General features: G+C 44.2%; 1 protein-coding gene across 4 annotated transcripts in view; it reads right to left on the bottom strand.

Annotated features, from left to right (window-relative positions):
- The window catches only part of ltbp1 (latent transforming growth factor beta binding protein 1), a 63034-nt gene that overhangs the window by 3138 nt on the left and 38788 nt on the right, over nucleotides 1-21108 (bottom strand). For all 4 annotated transcript variants that reach the window (XM_068728266.1, XM_068728274.1, XM_068728283.1 and 1 more), the window contains 14 exons: nucleotides 19411-19497; nucleotides 18513-18638; nucleotides 17522-17647; nucleotides 12914-13036; nucleotides 12491-12616; nucleotides 12231-12359; nucleotides 9814-9942; nucleotides 6789-6926; nucleotides 5011-5172; nucleotides 4652-4741; nucleotides 3061-3189; nucleotides 2798-2938; nucleotides 1705-1881; nucleotides 1005-1157 (listed from right to left, as the gene is read on the bottom strand). In XM_068728266.1, coding sequence (XP_068584367.1) covers nucleotides 1005-1157; nucleotides 1705-1881; nucleotides 2798-2938; nucleotides 3061-3189; nucleotides 4652-4741; nucleotides 5011-5172; nucleotides 6789-6926; nucleotides 9814-9942; nucleotides 12231-12359; nucleotides 12491-12616; nucleotides 12914-13036; nucleotides 17522-17647; nucleotides 18513-18638; nucleotides 19411-19497 — 1836 coding nt within the window. The remainder of the gene's footprint in view (nucleotides 1-1004; nucleotides 1158-1704; nucleotides 1882-2797; nucleotides 2939-3060; nucleotides 3190-4651; nucleotides 4742-5010; nucleotides 5173-6788; nucleotides 6927-9813; nucleotides 9943-12230; nucleotides 12360-12490; nucleotides 12617-12913; nucleotides 13037-17521; nucleotides 17648-18512; nucleotides 18639-19410; nucleotides 19498-21108) is intronic.

Here is a 21108-nt window from a genome sequence, read left to right as displayed (position 1 = left end):
CCCACTGTGAACCATCAGAGGGTTTCTATTCAGCTCCTGCAGGTCTGGAATCAGGACCAGCTGACTCTCATACTGTCCTTTACGGGAACTCGTTCTAATGCGTTGTTAGCTTTATTGTCACTAGATGGCAGCAAAGCGCTGTGAAGTGAATATCAGTCAGTGTTTGTCATCAGAGAAGCTGAACCTGCATATTTAATATAATACTCATGAATAACTATTCTGTAATTCATAGAGTCTGCTTCACTCACAGCTGTCACACCGACTGTAGATGCTCAGTGTAATACACCAGTTTATTAGGTACACCGACCTGAACTAATGCCTCCAATACAACCTGCAATAAATCCTGCCTGTCTCCCATGAACGCATCTTTTAAAACTGACTGAGAGGAGTTGATTCAACTTTAAACTTACGCTATGGTTTGTGCTGCTGTTGATACTGAGAGCTACTTCTAATATCTTAAACCCAGTTTATATCAATGAAGGTAGACAACACAGATCCTGGTTTCATAATACACCTATAATAACAGGGGTCTATTAATAAGCTTCAAAAGATGAATCCATTGTCAATAAGCTTCTACACTGAATGTCACTACATTTGTATTACAGTGTTTAACGTGTGGACAGTAACCGCGGAGATAAACTAAATGAATGTTTTACAGGTAAATGGAATGCACCGCATGGCTGCCATGCTATTTCTATAAAGCAGTGAAATCAACAACATTCACACGTTCATTGTTTGCTCCTTATTCTCCATTGGACTCTCCATTGGTCAGTTTAGTATGAACTGGTAAATGTCTCAGACCGATGGGTTCTTTAAGGGCTCTTTGTTGAGCTGATCACAGCTCGAGAGCCTCTTCCTTCGACTGCGTCCTGGATAAACTCTGCATGGATACGTTACAATGCTCTAACTTGTCTTAGTAAAACCTGATCATTCTCAGGTAATATGAAATAAATCCTGTGTTTCATCTTCTTCCTCTGAAGGATGTATTAGATACAAATACTCACGGTCCACGTTCTCGTAAAAAGGCAGGGCGGCCTGCTGCTCGGCTGATTGCGAGTAGTCCGGGCTCACTTCATATTCGTGGATCGGACCGGCGACAAGGGCGTCATGACCGTACGCCCGCCGCCCGCCAAGGTTACACATGGACGCATAATCCTCTGAGGGAGACAGAAGACAAAAAGAGTTCAGTAACAAATGCCAGGAGCTGCCAAGTTCTGCTATAATGAACAGACCTGAGAACCCAGAGACGACTAGGCGACTCATTAATCATCGGGTCCACGGACTCGTTTTGCCCGTGGCTACGTAGAATTGCAATTTTGTGTGTATTTCACCATTGGTGTAAATGTATCAGCTAACTGAGGAGAGTTAATGGTGGAGAGGGAGTGAAGAGGGTGGCCAGTATTAAACTGAACTCAATCTAGATGCAGTTAACCTCATCACATATTCAGGGTTACACTCACCAGTACAGCATAAAGTCATCACGTTAGAATGTTGACTTAACGTGAGACGTTGCCTCCTTCTTCAACAGAAACCTCAAAGCTCCCTTGTGTCAGTGCTGGAAACACTGCTCACCAAACACAGCTGTACAGCAGTCATTGTATTACAGGGTATCTGAGCATGGCCTGACGCTGTGTGTGTGTGTGTGTGTGTGTGTGTGTGTGTGTGTGTGTGTGTGTGTGAGTGTGTGAGTGTGTGAGTGTGTACCGGTGTCTCTGGGGGGACACAGGGCACAGTCCATGCCCCAGGCCTCTCCATGCAGACAGCAGCACTCTGTGTACGTGGTCTTCCTGTTGGGACCCAGCGGCTGTGTGCACGCCATGGCGTCTGTCACCGTCTGCCAGCAGATACCCAGGTAGTCCACCTGCTCCGCCTCATGTTGCCCTGCACACACACACACACACACGCGCACACACACACACACACACACACACACACACACACACACACACACACACACACACACACACACACACACACACACACACACACACAGAGCTTATGTTTAACTTCATATTTTCATTTACTAAGATGTGTTCAGGGTGTCGTCTGTCCTAGTGTAGATGTTCTCTTTATGTAGTACTTGGTTGTGTTATTTGTTTTAAAGTATTCCCCAGACGTCCACACAGTGAGTAATGTACAGACCTATAACCCAACAATATACTCTGAAGCTTGATTCTAAAAATCACTCATTTTTAAGTGTTATCACATCATTTGACAAGTGTGTTAATGAATATGTGGTTTCCAGCATTGTTCCACTAATCATAACGGTCATGAGATAAACTTCATGTTCACAGGTGTGGACTTCATCTGACCTACAGAATGTTGAGGATGACGCTGTTGAGTCCTGATCATGAGAAAACAATATGTTGTATTTAGATGTAAATATGAGCACTATCTGTAATCTAGATAATAAGTCATGTGACACAATCATACAGACATGATAGGACTGCAGCTAAACGCTTCTGTAATAAGTACTGAGTGAGTTGTTCAGATTAGATCGACTACATGTCAAACATGGAGACCAACGCTTTACTGACATCGTATGTTTTAGGGAGCGATGCACAGCCTGGACATCAGGGCTACCATGTACTCTATGAATACATTAATACAGTACTGTATTAATGTATTCATAGAGTACTGTATTACTATTAATGGTTGACAAGGAACTCGTTTTGGGGCCAAAGTTTGACATTCTTTTGGGCTGAACTACGCTGAACGCTTTGACAAACAAACATCCTTTTCTTCTTCCTGAAGAGCGTGTTGAGAAGGTGTTCATGGGATAAGCAGCCTTTCTTACCAGACACGTCAGGAATGAAGACACAGCTGTTGACGTTGGGGTCCAGCACCATGGGATGTGTGCAGAAACACATGTATGAGCCGTCCGTGTTCAAACACTGACCGCCGGCACACACCGACTCATCCAGACACTCATTGATGTCTGCAGCAAGGAAAAGCAACCAGAGACACTTAGTTCTGCTTTAGCTCGGATCAATGCACACACACACACACACACACACACACACACACAACACGCAGCCTTTCTGTGCGTGTCACACTGACCTCTGCACTCCAGCTTGACGGCGTCGTAGTCCTGTCCCGTCTTGCAGTAACACTCATAGCTGCCAACAGTGTCCAAACAGAAGCCGCCTTTACAAACCTCTTTGCCGAACAGCGTGCATTCATCTGCGTCTGCAAGCAGGCAGAGAGAGCAGGTCATGGTGCCTGTTTGGAGAGTTCATGTTGGCCGTAACCACTGTGATGTGGATTCATGTAGAAGTAGAATGTGTTCATGTGGGCAGGCTGTGACATTAACATCACTTCTTTTAGCATTCATGTAGCGTTAGCATACAGACTCAGAGAGCCAGAGGAGAACATTGCATCATCATCGTCCTCATATCATTCTCTGTGCATCAACTGTCTGGAGGAAGCAGACACAACCTCTGCACACAAAGTCTGTTCAAGTTGATAATAACTAAGATACAACAACATACTGTGGTTTGACACAGAGCGTGTTCTCGTGATGCATTGACGTCCTCGGGTCCTTCACTAAGCTTCTGACCAGGGAATAAGTCGACTATTATATTTAAGCTCCATCAGTGGATGATGTGATGTGTAGATGTGGTCGAGGATCAAAAGAATATCAATCAACCCAACACAATGTAGTCTGAGGTGCTTGTCAGCGTACGTTTAGTTTTGTATTAACTAACTCACAGCATGTAAACCACTACGCTGAGTCATTTACATCCTGCTCACTAGATGTGAACATGACGCTGCCTATTGGACCAGCTCTGATGAAGGTGAGGATGAGGTGCACCGGGGTTAGGGTGGTGCTGATGGACTCTGGGTGTCACAAATAGAACAGATTCACCAGAGGACTATGGTGAGCATGTCAAACAACAAGTCAACTACAAGAACGTTACGGTCTCCTTTCATACTGTTCATGAAGCATCACAGCATCTAAACCGTCACGTTTCAGAGAAAATGTCCTTTACATGCACTACCATCCGCCTCACGTCACTGATGAACCTGGTTAGGAGCTGGGATTCATTGTTCCAACACAGTTTTCTTCATTCTTAATTTAAAATATGCTTCACAAACTTCTTTGAATCTGCGTGTTTCCACGATATAAGTTACACTGCAGAAAAACAAGTACAAAACAAAATAATCACAAAACTGAATTAAGATGTTTTGGCTTCATCTTGTATTAGATTATTGTCATTTACTTATGATAACATTTTTCATCTTTTGGATTTGGGATTGAATATTGAAATGATGGCATCCTCCATGGAGCCTGAAGCTGGAATCTTCTGGTTCTGTTTTTTTTGCATCTATAAAATGTGATATTTGTGGGACTGTGCGAGCCACGGATTACATTTCTGTTGTTCACAAATTTCAGTTGAGTTTTGACTATAGCCCAATGGATACTGGACTAATACTGATATCAACATCTGTGAGTTCAAAGAAGGTAAAATGTACGGGAGAACAGATGTGATGCAAACCAGCATCACGACATCACTGTCCTACATCCATGTCAGTGAGACTATGAGCAACACGTCAAAGGAAAAATAAACTTCTTTTGAGTTCACCAGCAGTGTTCTATAGAACACAGAAGACTCAGCTGTGTGACATCAGGTGGTGCCGATCGTCTTACCTTTGTAGCTGTCAGATGTGGGCGCTCCATACAGTAAGTCTCCACTGGGAAGAAAACCTCTTCCAGATGGACACATCTCATTGAAGTGGTCTGAAATTCATGGCTTGTGTCAAATCATCATCAAATGAAGCTAACTCACTGATCCACATACAAAGAACAGGGCCTGGTACACGGTCCATTAGTCCATCTGTGTTACAAGCAATGCAATCTTTCTAAATAACTCAACAGAGAAGCTTTCATGGTCTGGATTCAGAGTAGAACCACCATCTAGTTCTACGGTGTTACAGTTGTGTAGCTGAAATACACCCAAAGGTGTTGTTGGTAAAGATCTGTGTGTTATTGATCAGATTCTAACTCACCTGTGCCATTGACGGGACAGGGATGCACCTCACAGTTGTCCCCCCATCCGGCTCCCAGAGTGCAGCAGCACTCCTGCAGGGTGACATGGCTGATCAGCACGCTCTCACACAGGTTCTCATCGTTCAGACGATAGTAGCACTCTTTACGCTCCACTGGCGACACTGAGAGAGAAATAAAGAAGAGCGGGAAAGAAGAATGAATACGGATCAGACCATCAATACAAGTTCTTTATCGCAGTGTAAGTTGATCATATCAAACTATGAGACCAGGAGTACTCATGGGTCAGAGGTTCTGTACTGGTGCCCACATCCTCCCGTCACCTTGGTTTCTGTAGATCACAACGTTACGCCTCTTTCAGGCCGTTTAGTGCGCACGCATCGGTTATAAGTGAGACCCCAGACCTCCTAAAATCCTAATCTGATCCTCCAGTTGGCACAAGACCAGCCAGGGGTCTCATTTATGTTGCTTACGCCCAAAACGGGCTGAAAGAGGCGAACTCCACAAACGTTGTTACCTTTAAAGTCAAACGTGACGGGAGAATGTGGACGCCAGTACGGAACCTCTGACCCATGCGTACCAACATTTTGGAAATTAGCGACGCAGGTGGAAAATAGCAGGCGGTGAATTGAAGCTGGACTACCAACACTAGTGGTCAGCAGATGAAATTATCATCAGCTGTAAGATAACGTCAAATAGTGTTAAAGCACTGCAGAGCAGAGCGTCATTAGCTTTCAATAATCTTCTAATACTGTATATATACTATATGTATACTGCATATATCACCAAGTACGATTTCAGTTTTTCATTCAGTGTTAGTGAGTTAAATCCACAGTGACGTCACACACTTTCTGCAGTCACCTCACCTGCTAAATGTTCACCACCTGCACATTAGGATGGAGTTAATTAGAGAAATCTGTAAATAAAGCCGGTGACAGCTCTGGTAGGATCACTCCATGTCTCTATCATCAGTGCTAATCATAATGCCATGAGAAAACATAATCAAACTTCCTTTTCTTTAAATGAGCGGTGGATACCACACATCATTTTTTAGAAAAAACGTTGCTTATTATACCTGTAAAGGAAATGTAACTATTTTACCAGCTCTAATATTTTAAAATAGCAAAGTTATCGAATCAAAGAGTGGGAATGCAAAACACATGTTTACCCCCCAACAGCAGGGAGCAGCTGCTCCACCTGCTCAGTTGTTGTGGAGCCTTTGCAAGCTAAAACATCTGGCTAGAGGTCCGTCACTGATCTCACCTGCTGTGTACAGCGGCCATTGTTTGTTCCTCTCTGTGTTAATTACATTTGGTCGTTCATCATCGCATTATTCATTTCATGTGTCTGCTTGTTGTCTGTGTAGTTTAATAAACCTTTCCATTTATAAAGAACTTGATTATGTGTCCAGAGCTCAGTATCCATCTTCAGAATTAAGACTGAATAAATGAACTGTTTTGAAGGGGAGGTGCCCCAAGGTGGATTTAATGAATGATGTTATTTAATATAAAACTAATTCTCTCTGACAGCAGAAGTTGAGCGCAATCACTTCCTTCATCTTCTGACTATTTATGTTTTCACGCTACATAATTCTGGAGCCCCTTGAGGTATAAGTTGTCATTATATGATATATTATATGTGTATACCTTATGCTACACTACATGAGGTTTGTGTACCTCTATGTACTGACTAGTATGGAGAGGTTCTGTTTTGTGTGCGTAGTGACACCAGGTACCAGTAACCCTGATGTATGGGGCTCCTCGTCACGGCGGAGGGTCACCTGTGGGGACCGGCTCACACTTGGCGATCATGACGTTGTAGTCCTGTCCGCCGGGACACACGCACAGGAAGGAACCATCGACGTTGACACACTGGGCCTCTCCACACACACTGCTCAGCAACTCACACTCATTCACATCTGTGCAGAAGGAACAGAACAGAATGTGATTTGGAATTAGTTTGGTTATCTTAACAATCAAGAGTGGTGCATTATGTTTCCATTGTGTAATACGTTGGTACTTGTTGTATTTCTATGACAAATTCCTTTTAAATGTGGACTCAATGGCCTGTTAAGTTGCACCTCAAAATGTACAGTCTTTGTTTTTGTGACAACACACAGACATTTGTGTATTTCCTCGTCTTTAATTTCTGTTTGCATGTCTGGTATTTTCATGCCCAGCGTACTGCATGACACAAAGGTGGGAGGAGACTTTAATTTAAACCTTCATGTCGCTCAGAGGAAGCAGCTCAACTCTACTGGATGCATCGAGCCCCAGTGCTGCTTCGCACTCATGTTAATCAGTCTATACTGATCCATACATTAATAAGGGATTCTTCCAGCAGCTGATTGATGCAGCAGAATTATGGCTGAAATAGTGCTGGGTTGGTCCAGTCATTAATACCTTCAACAAACTGTTTGGATTATTAACTTCTACTCTGATTGAACAGATGTTATTGTAGCTCTGATCTGATCTGGACATGCAGTGGTCCTCACTGTTATGTAGGTCAGTGTGGCAACATTAAAGGTGCAACGTTCTCAGTAGGACATTGTACTGTAGTATCTTCACGAGCAAAACTCCACTGAAAAAGCCACCGCCTGCCTCTGACTGCAGATGTGTGGTGTGTGGCATTTAGACGAAGAGATAAAGAACAGAAGGTAACAGAAGAAGGTCCTTCTTTATTCAAGGAGAGGAAGCTAACATTGCAAAGTGACTCAATACACTAGCATGCATACAATATTCTATACGCTCTCACCATCTCGGCTGAGGGATGGGACTAAGTGTTCAGACAAAGTAGCTTGATGGCCGCTTAATGTTTCAGAGATACATTTGCAGGAGATGCTGCAGTTAACGATTGCTAAACCAAATGAGAGAGATATCAAACTGTCAATATTACTACTGAGCCTTCTTGAGGGAATTGAAAAAGATGAAAGAAGAGAGACGAGGAGAGAGGAAAGAAAGGGAACTCACAGGAGGAGGAGACGAGATATAGAGTAGAGAGAATGAAGCAGGGGAAAAAAGGAAGACGGGAGAGGAAAGCATAACGACTTGGCTGATAAGAGGACTAGATGGAGGGGAAGGAAGACGGAGAGACAGCACACATTCTGAAGGGTTAGTGGTACACCAGAGCTCTTGGTTTTCAGCGGTGGTTTGGCAGTGAACAAGAGGCAGCTGGCTGGACTGAACTTGGGTGGGACCCAGCAGCACTGCCAAAGGGTAGATGGGAAGTGTGTGTAAGTGTGTATGAAGGACATACTGTATGGAGGTATGTGAATAAGAGTGAGCTGGTACTTCTGCATTGCATGTTTTGGTGTAGTTGGTCACTGGGAGAATGCGTGTGAGGGAAGTGATCCATCAGGGTTCAGTCTGCTCTGACAGTCCTTCCTGTCTGAGGACAAGATGGGAGACTAGATGGGAGCTAAAGAGGCCCAGATAGTACAGGGAAACCACCAGCAGCCATTAGCTCAGACTCACTCCAAACCAAACCCGAGGGAAACCGCTGATCTTCATCATTAGCTCCATGTATGTCAATGTATGTCTGCAATACTTGGCAATGTTGCTTTCAAAGATTATCCGAGACAATCGGAACATTATCTGAACCGCTAAGGCCTGAGGTCAAAGCAGTAATACGATAACTTCTCCAGTAGTGTGAGTCCTTCATTCACCTCAATGAAGGAGAATACCAGGCCTTTGTTTGACATGTATCTTTTGGATTAGAAAAGTCCAGACTGTATGAACAAAATGTCTTTGTCCACCTCTGTAACTCAGAGCACAGAGGAGAGACCAGAACACTCGTGGTCAGCTGATGGAATCATCTCCAGCTGTAAGATAACGTCTATTGAACAGAGCAATTATCTGCTAATACTGTGCATATGTCACCAAGTAAAACCTCAGTTTGTATTAAGGGATGTGAGTGAAATCGCTGCAGTGAACATCAAACTTAAACACTACGGTGAGACTCGTGATGGAGGAATAAGGAGGGATGAGTGTTGCTCCTCTCAGATCGGCAGCTCGTTTCTGTGCATCATGTCCATGAGGTGCTTTGCATCGACCACTTGTGGTTGACTGTGAGGCTGAACCAGCCGGACGCATTTACAGCTTGATTTCATAAAAGGAAGAAGCTCACTGGCAGGCGCTTTATGAATGAGAGCCCTGGGCCGCGCACATCCCATGATAGTCTGTAATGTTTCCAGTCAGGATGTTTTCTATTGCTCCTCTGGAAAAGTTGACAAGAAATCATAACGATCATAACCACAGTCTCCCCGGCTCCACCCCGTGAGGCAGCAGCAGAGGAGCTTCATCTGTCGAGGCGTCACTGAGCTCAAACCCCACCACCGGGGTCAAAGCCCCAAGAATGTCTGAGAAGCTGCTTTGGTGACACCGATGTCCCCGTCTGCCCGAACCCAGCGATGCAGCAACCTTCCATGGTGCGACTTTTACGGGTGTTTCCATTTAACAGCAGCACGCTGCTTCATTAGTGAGTTAACCCAACATCCGGAAATCAGAGAAGGACACGGCAACAGGAAAGGTAGACCTCATATGTGACAAACGAAGTGATGAATGAAGGTAGTGAGTGTTTCGTGTGTATTTTCTGTGCTGTAGGGTAGGATGCTGCTGCTGCTTGTTCTACATTCTGTTTTCTTTCTCTCTTTTGCAGACTAACACACGGAGCTAGAACTTGACTGTAAGCATCCCATTCAAAGTCTATGTGGGGGTCTGATTGTATTCACATGCAAATACCGTATAATACATATAAACTAGGATACGTCCAGCTTAATATTCTCACACCAAACGGTCAACACTTACCCACACAGTCCTGGCCGTCCTGGGACTCCTGGTAGCCCTGCTCACAGAGGCACTGGAAGGAGCCCAGTCTGTTCTCACAGAAGCCACGAGGGCCACACAGCGTCTCGTTGAGCCCACACTCATCAATATCTGGAGAACAAACACACAAAGACGGGTCAAGTGCTTCTTCCTTGATTAGATTTGTAGTTTCTCTCTTTGAACCAGGAACACGGCCTCTCAGTTGTCTGTCTCTCTAACGTCTCATCTTACTGTAGATGTTTGCATTGTGAGACACGTAAACTGAACTTTGGCGTATGAACATCTGCCTCAGAAATAAACGAGAATGTTTGCAGATTGAGAGTCGCGTACGTTCACACAACGTCTCCCGTGTTTTCCTTCTTTTCCTTCCAGACAGATCAGGGCAGTGACATGAAATGTGAACATTCAATGCAGCGGATTAAACCGAATGCTTCTGGATTGAAGCAGCTGCTGTAAAAAGTTGTAAATGAGCCATGAGCTAACTATTTCATTAACACACACACACACACACACACACACACACACACACACTGGAGTCACACTCTCATCCCCCACATAAATCAGGCAGAGAGCAACACATACCCCTCCTTGTCTAGACAGCCAGCTCAAAGGCTCCCGTCTGGTTCTTTTCCTCTCTTTTCGTTTCTTTTCTCTCTGTTTTTCTTTGGCAGGAAATGACATTGAAACAGCTCTGGCACACGGGCCGACACTCCTGCCATGCCGGAGAGAACAGGGGCAGCGTGAATGTGAACCACTTTCTTCACATGTTTCTCTCTCGTTCAAGAGGCGGAGACAAAGTGTGAGATGGAGGGAAGGAATGGAGGGAAGGACACGAGGACGCAGACGATGACAAAGGAATGGAACTCAGCAGAATGAACCATCTACTGTGTGGGTGTACACTGAACAAGGACGGCTTTGTAAATGAATACTTGAATACTGCTTTTCATTTGCAAACACTTTCGTCAGTGTTGATATTGAAGCAGCACTTATCTATAACACAATGTAAAAGTGCCGGCGTGTTTAATAAAGAGTTATGTTGAACATTCATCACAGCAGCAGCTCAGTCCTTCAAGCTGAGATACATGCAGAGAGCATCCACAGGACTCTCACAGTTAACTTAGCAGCATGACTCCAGGTCACAACAGTGAGGTAGTAACCAATACATTCATACTATACTACAAGTCAAAAGGGACAAACTACCACACAGTCATTTGAACTTGACGGCGCTGCATTCAATGTCTCAACTCGTCTTAAAGGACACGTTGTCCGACGATGTCAGAAATCAAAAAAAGACATTTTGAGCTGTCCAACGCACTGGGAGGCGAAGTGAAAAGCAGCATTCATAGAGAGTGGGAACAAGCAGAGCTGGGGCAGCAGACTGCCGGCTCCACACTGACATCATCCTGGCTGAGGACTCGACTGCATTTCAAAGAAGGCTGGTATGTAACAAGCAGGTGAGCGCCTACTCTCACACTTCTACACCAGCAGAGTGTTGAAGGGTCGCTTAAAGGTTTTCTTATTGACGACTAACCCTTGAAAAGACCAAAACCAAAAAGGAATGGATCCTGCTGATTATTACCCACAAAGTGTGTGTCTGAAGCCTGAAATAGCTTCATTGTTGTATAAATGCTATCAACCAGCCTGAAGTCTTCAGCCATGCTACACATGCACACATTCATCCTGTGGAGACCATGAATGGGTGCAATTAATCCATCCAACAGTCGTTTAGACATTTCACTCAGAACTTTAAAAGTCAACCTCATGGTGGCACTAGAGGATTAGTAAGAGAATCACCAGAGTCAGCAGGATTCATCCTCTGGACACCATGAATGCCTGTAACACATTTCATGCTATTCCATACAATACTTCTCTGACATTTCAATCCATTTAACTATATCCTGCTGCCACGTATAATAGAACACACAATGTGGATGAATACGCCGTTGAAAAATGCACAATTACCTCCTGTTTGCTTAAAGTTAATTAAAATCCAGCTGTTTCAGGAAACTACTGAATGCTTTTTACAAATGAAATCAGGCATCAGTAAGTAGAAACACAGTGACTGTCAGCTGAGAGCGACAGACACATTGTTGGGTTTGATCTTGTCATGAGATTTGGTGATATTAGGAGAAATAGAGAATGACCTCAGCCTCGTCCTCTAGAGGTAGAATAGTCAACCTGTGTAGTACTGGTTAGTTAAGAAACAGTCAGTACCAGCATGCTGATAACCTCATGACCCTAAACATGACAACGACAAGGGGCTTTAACCCCAACCTGCTTGAGTCTGATCAAATGTATACTGGAATTCAGGATCACATTAATATATGTAAGTTTCAAAAGCAATGTGTGTGTGTGTGTGTGTGTGTGTGTGTGTGTCTCTTCTCCGTAGTACATCTTACCATCACAGGAGGGCGTGTCCAGGCTGGCAGTGAATCCACTCTCACACACACACAGATAGGACCCCTCTGTGTTGAGACACTCTCCGTGGGGCGAACAAAGCTCTGGGTCATCCACACATTCATCAACATCTGGGAGGAGAGAGACAGAAATCCACTTGGAGGTGTGTGTGTGTGTGTGTGTGTGTGTGTGTGTGTGTGTAACATCTCAATCCGGGATCAGAAGCTGGTGGTCAGAGGATACATCCCGCTCCGGCACTCACCTCCGCAGCTGGTGCCGTTGATCTGTCGGTATCCCTGGGGACAGGTGCAGGTGTAGGAGCCCATGTTGTTAACACACTCCCCTACAGCCCCACAGGGCCTGTGTGCTTCCAAACACTCATCCACATCTGGAATGAACACACATCAGTCTTAGAAGCAACAGATATTTAGAGAATGACATTCTTTAAGGGACGGTTGTCATTACTAACATGATCACAAATGAGATCTTAACAAATAGAACTGGTAGCACCACATTATGGAAACGTGTTCATGGGTAGAACCTGCAGCCCACATTTATTCAAGATCATATTTCAACTACAGGTGCGAACGCCTGACTTTACAAAGCACGGCATGACTCTTGTTTTGCTTGCATGGTCCTGATAATGTGTGAACAGCAGTGATAGTGATAGTGCTATATGTCATACCGTCACAATGGTCTCCAAGTGGAGCCACCCTGAAGCCGAGCCCACACTGACAGATGAAGGAGCCTTCGGTGTTCTGGCAGTGGCCTCTGGTACAGACCCGCTGGTCCTGGCACTCATCTATATCTGAACAAACCCAAACAACGTAACAAAGACATCGCATGAGCACAACGCAAAAGGTCAAGCAATTTCAGTTGCTGAACAGTAGATAAATAATGTCCTAAATGCAGTAAATGAATAAATAAGTTATTTGAAATAAGTTAATTTCTATGAAAACTATACGAGGTAACTCTGAAAAAGGTTGATGAAGCCAGGAAGTGATGTTTTCGGTCCGATCACGTTTCAGTGAGACGTGTTTGAGGGCCAACATGTCTGTCCAACATGTCGTCCCTTCATCACTTTATCCTAGTAGACATTTGTTTCTTGAGTTATGGCAAAAAAGAGTCCCTTTGCTAAAATAAGGCTTGTTTTATGAATGGTGAAGCCATAATGTCATTCATGCAACGCTGCCCAGACCTAATACATGTTTATGAGGTAACAGCTTCTTTTAATGGCACTTGATATTTGCAGTCATTACACAGTTTATATTTATAGGGTTATTCTGACCACCGCGGTTTCTGACCAACAGCTAGATCACTGTGGGTCTGTCCAAAGAGTCCAGCACCAGTCATCATTGGTTAGCAGAACTCAACAACTTATTACGAGTTGGGTTTCAGTTCCGTAGCTCTGGTTATGATCGCCTTATTCTCCATGATAATTCATTTAGGTATCGTTAAATCTGTGGTGTTCAACGCGCTTCAGAGATGTTTAAGCCACAGCAAGACACCACTACACCATCTTTTTGGTGATGTCACCTTGTTCTGATATCCAAGCAGTAACCTTTGTGAGGACAACATTATCATATTTGACAGAACCGACCAGAACCGGCCAGAATTACAACAATAAAGCCCAAATAGTACGAAACAGGATTTTGATATTGATTTTGAGCATGAACTGGAACCACTTTAAGTTAATTTGTTACACACACACACACACACACACACACACAGACAGACAGACAGACAGACAGACAGACAGACAGACAGACAGAGACAGACAGACACACAGACACACAGACACGCAGACACACACACACACACACACACACACACACACACACACACACACACACACACACACACACACAGACAGACAGACAGACAGACAGACAGACAGACAGACAGACAGACAGACAGACAGACAGACAGACACACACACACACACACACACACACACACACACAGACAGACAGACAGACAGACAGACACAGACACACACACACACACACACACACACTCTCTCTGTGTGACGTTTCCCTGAGCTTGGCAGTGCCATGCAGACGTCTGTGAGTGGGGTTATTACTCTCTATAAAGGACTGCTGCATGGCCTAATTGTTTCCTCTCACACCACTGTGGCTTGCCTCTCCTTGTGAACAGCCAAAGCCTCACAGCTGACCGTGTGTCACATGGAATGTGGAGCAGCAAACGAGTGGAAGAGGAGCGACGGCCCACCTGTGCTCTCTAGATTGTGGGCCACACTATGAGTTCTTTGGAACGGTACGTTTGATCAACTGCTTGATTCACAGTATCTTATTCCGCATATGTTTCCTTCACAGATTTATGTTTTGACAGCTAGACATATTGTGTCAAGAAATAAAGAGTGCTGCGTACCTTCAGACCACCACGCTCTACTTTCACAGCAGTTAGGACAAAACCAAAGTGCATGTTGGTGCTCGGAGGGACAAGCGACCGGCCTAGACTACCTAAAGAATGCTGTCATTTTAAAAGCAGTAGGTGTGGTTAGTAAGACCAGGCAGCAATGGGGAGCTTGTCTCCCCTGAAAGAGACGTGAGCGTCCCAAGAAGTCTCATTCGAGTGACATGGGGGAGCTCTGAAATATTGTAATAATTGAGTCCACTGCTCTTTTTTCTGCAGAAATAGACATGTTTCCTGCGTATGTGTGTGTTTGACTCCTATATTTGTAGGGTGTTGACACAGTTTAATGTAGTTTGACTCCTCGAGTCATCCTCCATACTCCATCATAGTTCTGTTCTGATTCATTTTCTAGTGTAGTGAGGGACTACAACTTGCATTTCCTTGTGTTGTAGAATGACAATAAACACACCTTGAACATGAAGCGGATCAGTATGTCTACGCCTCCAGTGGACGTATGTCTGCATGGCTGTGGTCAATCTTTCTGATATATTACAGCTGATAAACCTCAAGAAGAAAATGGTGGTTTCCACCTATTCAGAGTTAAGTACATTAACTCTGTACAGTAATAGAACCAGTGCAGACAGGTTCATCCATAAAGAGGTTTTATTGCAGCTCTGGGGAAACAACCATCTGGCCTGTTTGCCCTCACGGCCTTAATTCAGTATTATTTTTGTGCGTAGGGAAAGCTGCGTTGAAGTGACAGGAAACCACATAATGACAGAGTGCTTTAAATTTATATCCCAATAAGGGGGACGAAGCAGGGAGGAGGGCGGTGCAGACGCTGGGAGCAGTGTGGTCACTGGTGTCGTCCAAAACTTCACTGATTTATACTCCTATCAGTGTGCAGAGCTGATGTTTGACCGGCTGTGTTAATCAGTGCCAGGGACTGTGATCATGAGTATCACATGGTGTTATATGAAATGTGCATGTTTGTACTGATGCATTTGATGCCCTCCAAGGGAGTCAATCAGTCTATACATGCATCCAACACTCCACATGTATATTCACATGTCTACTACACCTCTAGAAGATGAGACAGTGTCTCCACCACCACTGGCTGATTGCCAAAGGACTTGGTCTGGACTTTGGTTTGTAACCTCCAAAGGAAGATTTATAAAGAATGTTTTCTGTCGGGGATCACTGTAAGATCAGAATTTCAACATTTCGGGTATGTTGAAAACTAGTAAATCTATTTTCATGTGCTGTGGATATTCATGGCCAGAGGCTTGATGACCATTTGACTGATGACTGACCTTTCCTGCAGTGCCACTATCAGGATACAAATAGCAGAAAGAACCGGAGATCCTTTTTTAAGATTAGTAATCCTGAGCTAACAATCAAAGGCACACTCTCCACATGGTGAATGTGGCCCAATTCCACCTATTCCCCGTCACATCTTCTACCTTTTGCTTTCAAGCCACCAAACGCAGAACTTGACACAGACCTGCACCTGCCTGTATGCCTTCAATGTTGGCATTGAATGGTACCAGTCCGTCTGCATCATCTGCAGTTGGTTCCTACCCCTAGCGCCTCACACTTCACCTGACCTGCCTGCCTTTTTCCTCACATGACTTTGTTTTTTCTTCATGAGGAGTTAGGGTTCCTAGAGTCCCTCTCTACATCCTGGAAGTAGGATTCTTAGTTTGCATTCTGCTGGTGGAAGGCTTTCTTATCTGATCAGTGCCACAGAGCCCTAGCTGGACGTGCTTGCCAACATCCAGCTTGAACCCTAGGTGACCATCTTCACCGACAGCCTGCCAGATCATCTAGAACCTCAGTTGGCCGTTCCTGACGATGGCCTGCCAGATCTCCTAAATCATCAGTTGTCTGCGCCAACGGCGAGCCGGACCTCCCAGATGCTCTGCATTCCTGTTGCCAGCCTCCTGCCCAGCACCCTGCTAAGAACTACAGCTTTCCTGACCTCCTGACCACCAGTTCCACCCAGCGCACTACTTTCTTGTCTTCCTACCAACCCGCTCAGCCCAATGGCTCTGCTGGGCTTGCCACCTGAGGTCTCTTGCTCCGCCCCTTTCCACTTCCCAGGCCGGCCGTCTGAGGTTTCCTGCTCCTTTGCTGTCGGGTCCCCAGACCACCCGTCTTTTTGGTTCCTCTTGCCTCGTGCTTTGTAGCTTTGCTTTCAAGCCACCAGAACCTGCACCGTGCCACGATTCTGAGCCTGTACCTGTACCTGACCATGCCTGTCTGCCTACCTTTACTTCTAGCTGTACCTGCCTCCTTACTTGCACTTGCCACTAAACATACGTTCACTGAGGCATATATCACTGAATGGTACCAGTCTGTCTGCGTCTTCTGCAGTTGGGTCCTATCCCTGTTGCTTCGCACTCATCCACCATGACAGTATGTTTCAGGTTTGACAGCACAGATGGGCCAGAATCTGACAATTCTTAAATGTCATTTAATTTCTTCATGAATACATTTTTTCACTGTCAATTCCATTGAAATGATTAAGGATCCGCGGTTCATATAGCTCAGACTTTAGCAGCATGGTCATGAAGCTGATCTCCATCTTCCTGGTAGAGTGTAATGAACCATGCAGGCAGTAGGGACACTATTGGCAAGGCTTTAGGCCTTTGTCTCCATCATTACCTATTGAAGGCCAGTTACATCACTTACACTGGATGATTTATAATGTGTTTTCATTTCCCAGGTGATGGGCAAAGTGGAAGAAAGCAAAAGGCATCTCACTTTCACGTTTAGACGGCTGGATGGAAACACTTCACCAAGTTCTAGTCACATCAGTGTCTGTTGCGTGTTACATACAGCATGTGTTTGTGTTTGAAGAGGAATGTGTGTGAGAAAGACGAGAGCTTAGGCAGCGTGAGTTTAAGGTACGTACCAAAACAACGGTTTCCCTCCTCACTGACGAGGAACCCCTGTGAACACACACACAGAAAGCTGCCCTCTGTGTTCCTGCAGCGACCGCCGAAGCACAAAGGTGTGCTTTCCAAACACTCGTCTGCATCTGGACACAGGAACCGGAGCAAACAACATGCGTCACGTTGTTGTATGAAATATTCATGAAGAGAAAGTGTCAAAACGATAGAATTCTTCATACAGAGATAAACAGGGTAGTGTTCTGTTGATGGCTAGATCTGCTCTGGTCCCCCAACAGAAGATGCTGTAACAACCTTGGACACATTTGAGTGAACTGGCTACTGCCTTCCACAATGACACACTGCCATTCTGAAGACAGCCGCTCACTGAGAGCTCACACAGGGATCAGGACTCCTTGAGATTCAGCATGTTTTGGTATATGTATATATAGAGTATGCACACCACTGTCCTTCTCTGCCCGATTCACCCATATGCACACATCCACAAATGTCTTTTAAGTGACTGTGGTCACCACACCTCAGAGTCCTGGTCAGTCCCTGGGGCCTGATAGTAAGTCCATAGAAACAGAGCCAGGCTGTGTGCAGGTCATGACAATTCAGAACATTCACTTTGTGTTTCACACTTTAAGAAGTGACTCTTTGAATTACCACAATGTGAGCTACTAGGTCCAACAAAATGGAACAGTTACAAAGAATATATTATAATTCATACATGAGGCGGACTGTAATTGAGTTTAAGGTGAACCTGCATGATTTTGTCACTGATGACGAGCATTAAGAATAACTGTTAGAGATCTTCTCAGTGTTACATCATCCGTATTATTTGAAGACTGTTTTATAACCAGTTTAAAGTTCCTCACAGTAACTTTAAAGGTAAATGAATAAATACCGTCCAATGTACATCGTCCATGGGTTTGTCCTTAGATGTCTGACTAAAGGAACGCACATGAAAAGGGAAATGAGTGGCTTTGAGCACCGGACTGGACTCCTCACCTACACAGGTGGTTTGGGCGTCATCCAGGCGGTATCCCTCATCACAGTGGCAGGTGTAACCCTCAGCTGTGTTGTAACAAATCCCCTGGCCACAGATATAAGGGTTGATGTGGCACTCATTCACCTCTGGAACAGAAGAAAGAGGAGAGGATTAATGCAACAGCAGTTTGAGAACCAGTCAAGGGACCCACACAGTACTGTAAGGAGCCATGAAGAAGCTCAGCAGACTCCACTTAAATGAATGAGAATCTTAGTTTCATGTATTATTGTTTCAACACGTTTTCATTCATTTCAGTTGATGTCAACAACAAAACATGAAGACAATACCCAAAATGAATAACTGATACTGTATATGCCCTATTGTTCCAGCTTTTCATCAAGACTTGCTTAACTGGTAATGTTCCCTCTTGAGTTCAGCACTCTGGCCCAAATACTGCATCAAATATTGCATCAAATACTGCATCAAATACTGCATCAAATACTGCATACTGTAGATCCTTGCAGTCTGTGTAACCATCCTTGTGTGCTGCCTTAGCGAGAGTCTAAAGGCAGCACACACTACATTAAAACAACAAAAGAGAAGAGTGAAATCCATTGATTACAAAAGAGTGACCCTTCACGCTCTTCAATCTCAAGCTTCAATTGTGGGGAAAAAGGAAAACTTTTGTGGCAGGTTCAAATTTAGTGAATGTTGACTTATTGTTTGATTAGCAGTCTAGCTTCTTAGCTCAATAATTAACAAGTTAGAAAGCCAACGAGCTACGTAGGACGGCCAAGTATTTGTCAGGTGTTCTTCACCTGTTAGGAACTTAAAATAGAACTTTTAAGGCAGACAATACAATAATAATAATAATAATAATAATAATAATGATACCATGAAACATAAAGAACGTCGTACCGGCTGACTGGGTGGGAGCGATGTCCTGGCCGGCGTTAGACGGGAGGATCTCCACTGGAGTAGGAGGAGAGCTCCTCTCAACAACTTCTGATGAAGGAAACAAAGACACAGTAATACGCATGTTTAATCTTTGCTTTTTTATACTATCATTATTTTTATTGATGGACCAAGGTGCAGTCTCAATAATAATATAATATTATACAATTCATAATAAGCATAATCTGCAACAAAAGGGAAACATTCTCAATGTTTGCTCAGCTTATTTTCTCCACACATGAAAATGTAGGTACCATTCACTCATTCACTCATTCAACCATTTAATCATTTAATCATTCACTCATTCAACCATTTAATCATTTAATCATTCAATCATTCACTCATTCAACCATTTAATCATTCAACCATTCACTCATTCAACCATTTAATCATTCAAACATTCACTCATTCAACCATTCACTCATTCAACCATTCAATCATTCACTCATTCAACCATTTAATCATTCAACCATTCACTCATTCAATCATTCAACCATTTAATCATTCAATCATTCAATCAGCAGCAGTTTTGTGAATGAAAATGCACTGATTACAGCATGTTTTCCTGATATATATTGTGTTATATAAAATATTCCTTTTGTATCAAGCAGCTAAAAAGTCGTAGCGTTAGTCAACATCGCACGTCCTGCAATTTGACTTTTGCTCATGCGCACATCTCAAGGTCAATGCTGAAACCATATAAATGGTAAATGCTCTGTACTTTTCTAGTCTTCTGACCACTCACAGCTCTTTAACACGACATCATTCACACATTCATGCACTGGTGGGAGGGGCTACCATGTAACAGGACGACTTAACATCCACACAACATCCACAAACCGTAGCCAACCGTAGGAACAGCTACGGGAGCAATTTGGGGTTAAGTGTCGACATGGAGCAGGGGATCGAACCGCCGACCCTTTGATTGAAGGACAACCCTGCTCTACCACTGAGCCACTCGCCCATATTGTGTATCTGTAGGAAAGAAGGAGAATGACCATTCCTTCACAGGGAGACTACAGGTAGAAGAGCTCGTTAAGACTACGAGCCGCTTTCAGGAGCAAAGCGAGGCTCCAGTGGAAGAGTGAAAAGACGTCACTTGGTCTGGCAAATCGGGTTCTGGTCAGACATGGTGAATTGAGGGTCAGAATTTGGCATAAACAACAACAAATCCATGGTTTCAACTTGGTTTGTGTTACAGAGGCAGGCCCGTGGGGCTGGACTACCAGATTGGGTTTATTGCACAGAACAGACCGTTAACACCAGCTGATCTTTATTTGAATCCCACTGCAAACCTGAGCACTGTTGACCAGGAACACACTTCAAGAAGGACAGCCTGACACGTCACAGCCTCAGCATGGTTCTACAAACATTCAGTCCAGTTATTGTATCAGCTGTCACACCGTAATCTCCCACCAAAGCACTGACAGGATGAACATACAGCTGATCAACATACAGCTGATCAACATACAGCTGATGAACATACAGCTGATGAGCATACAGCTGATCAACATACAGCTGATCAACATACAGCTGATCAACATACAGCTGATGAGCATACAGCTGATGAGCATACAGCTGATCAACATACAGCTGATCAACATACAGCTGATCAACATACAGCTGATGAACATACAGCTGATGAACATACAGCTGATGAAC

This window comes from Cebidichthys violaceus, unplaced genomic scaffold, assembly GCF_023349555.1.
Source record: "Cebidichthys violaceus isolate CVI_PGR_0920_01 unplaced genomic scaffold, fCebVio1.0.p SCAF_10, whole genome shotgun sequence".
Classification (NCBI taxonomy): domain Eukaryota; kingdom Metazoa; phylum Chordata; class Actinopteri; order Perciformes; family Stichaeidae; genus Cebidichthys; species Cebidichthys violaceus.
Note: the sequence above shows the minus strand (reverse complement) of the source record. Positions and strands in the feature narration are given on the sequence as shown.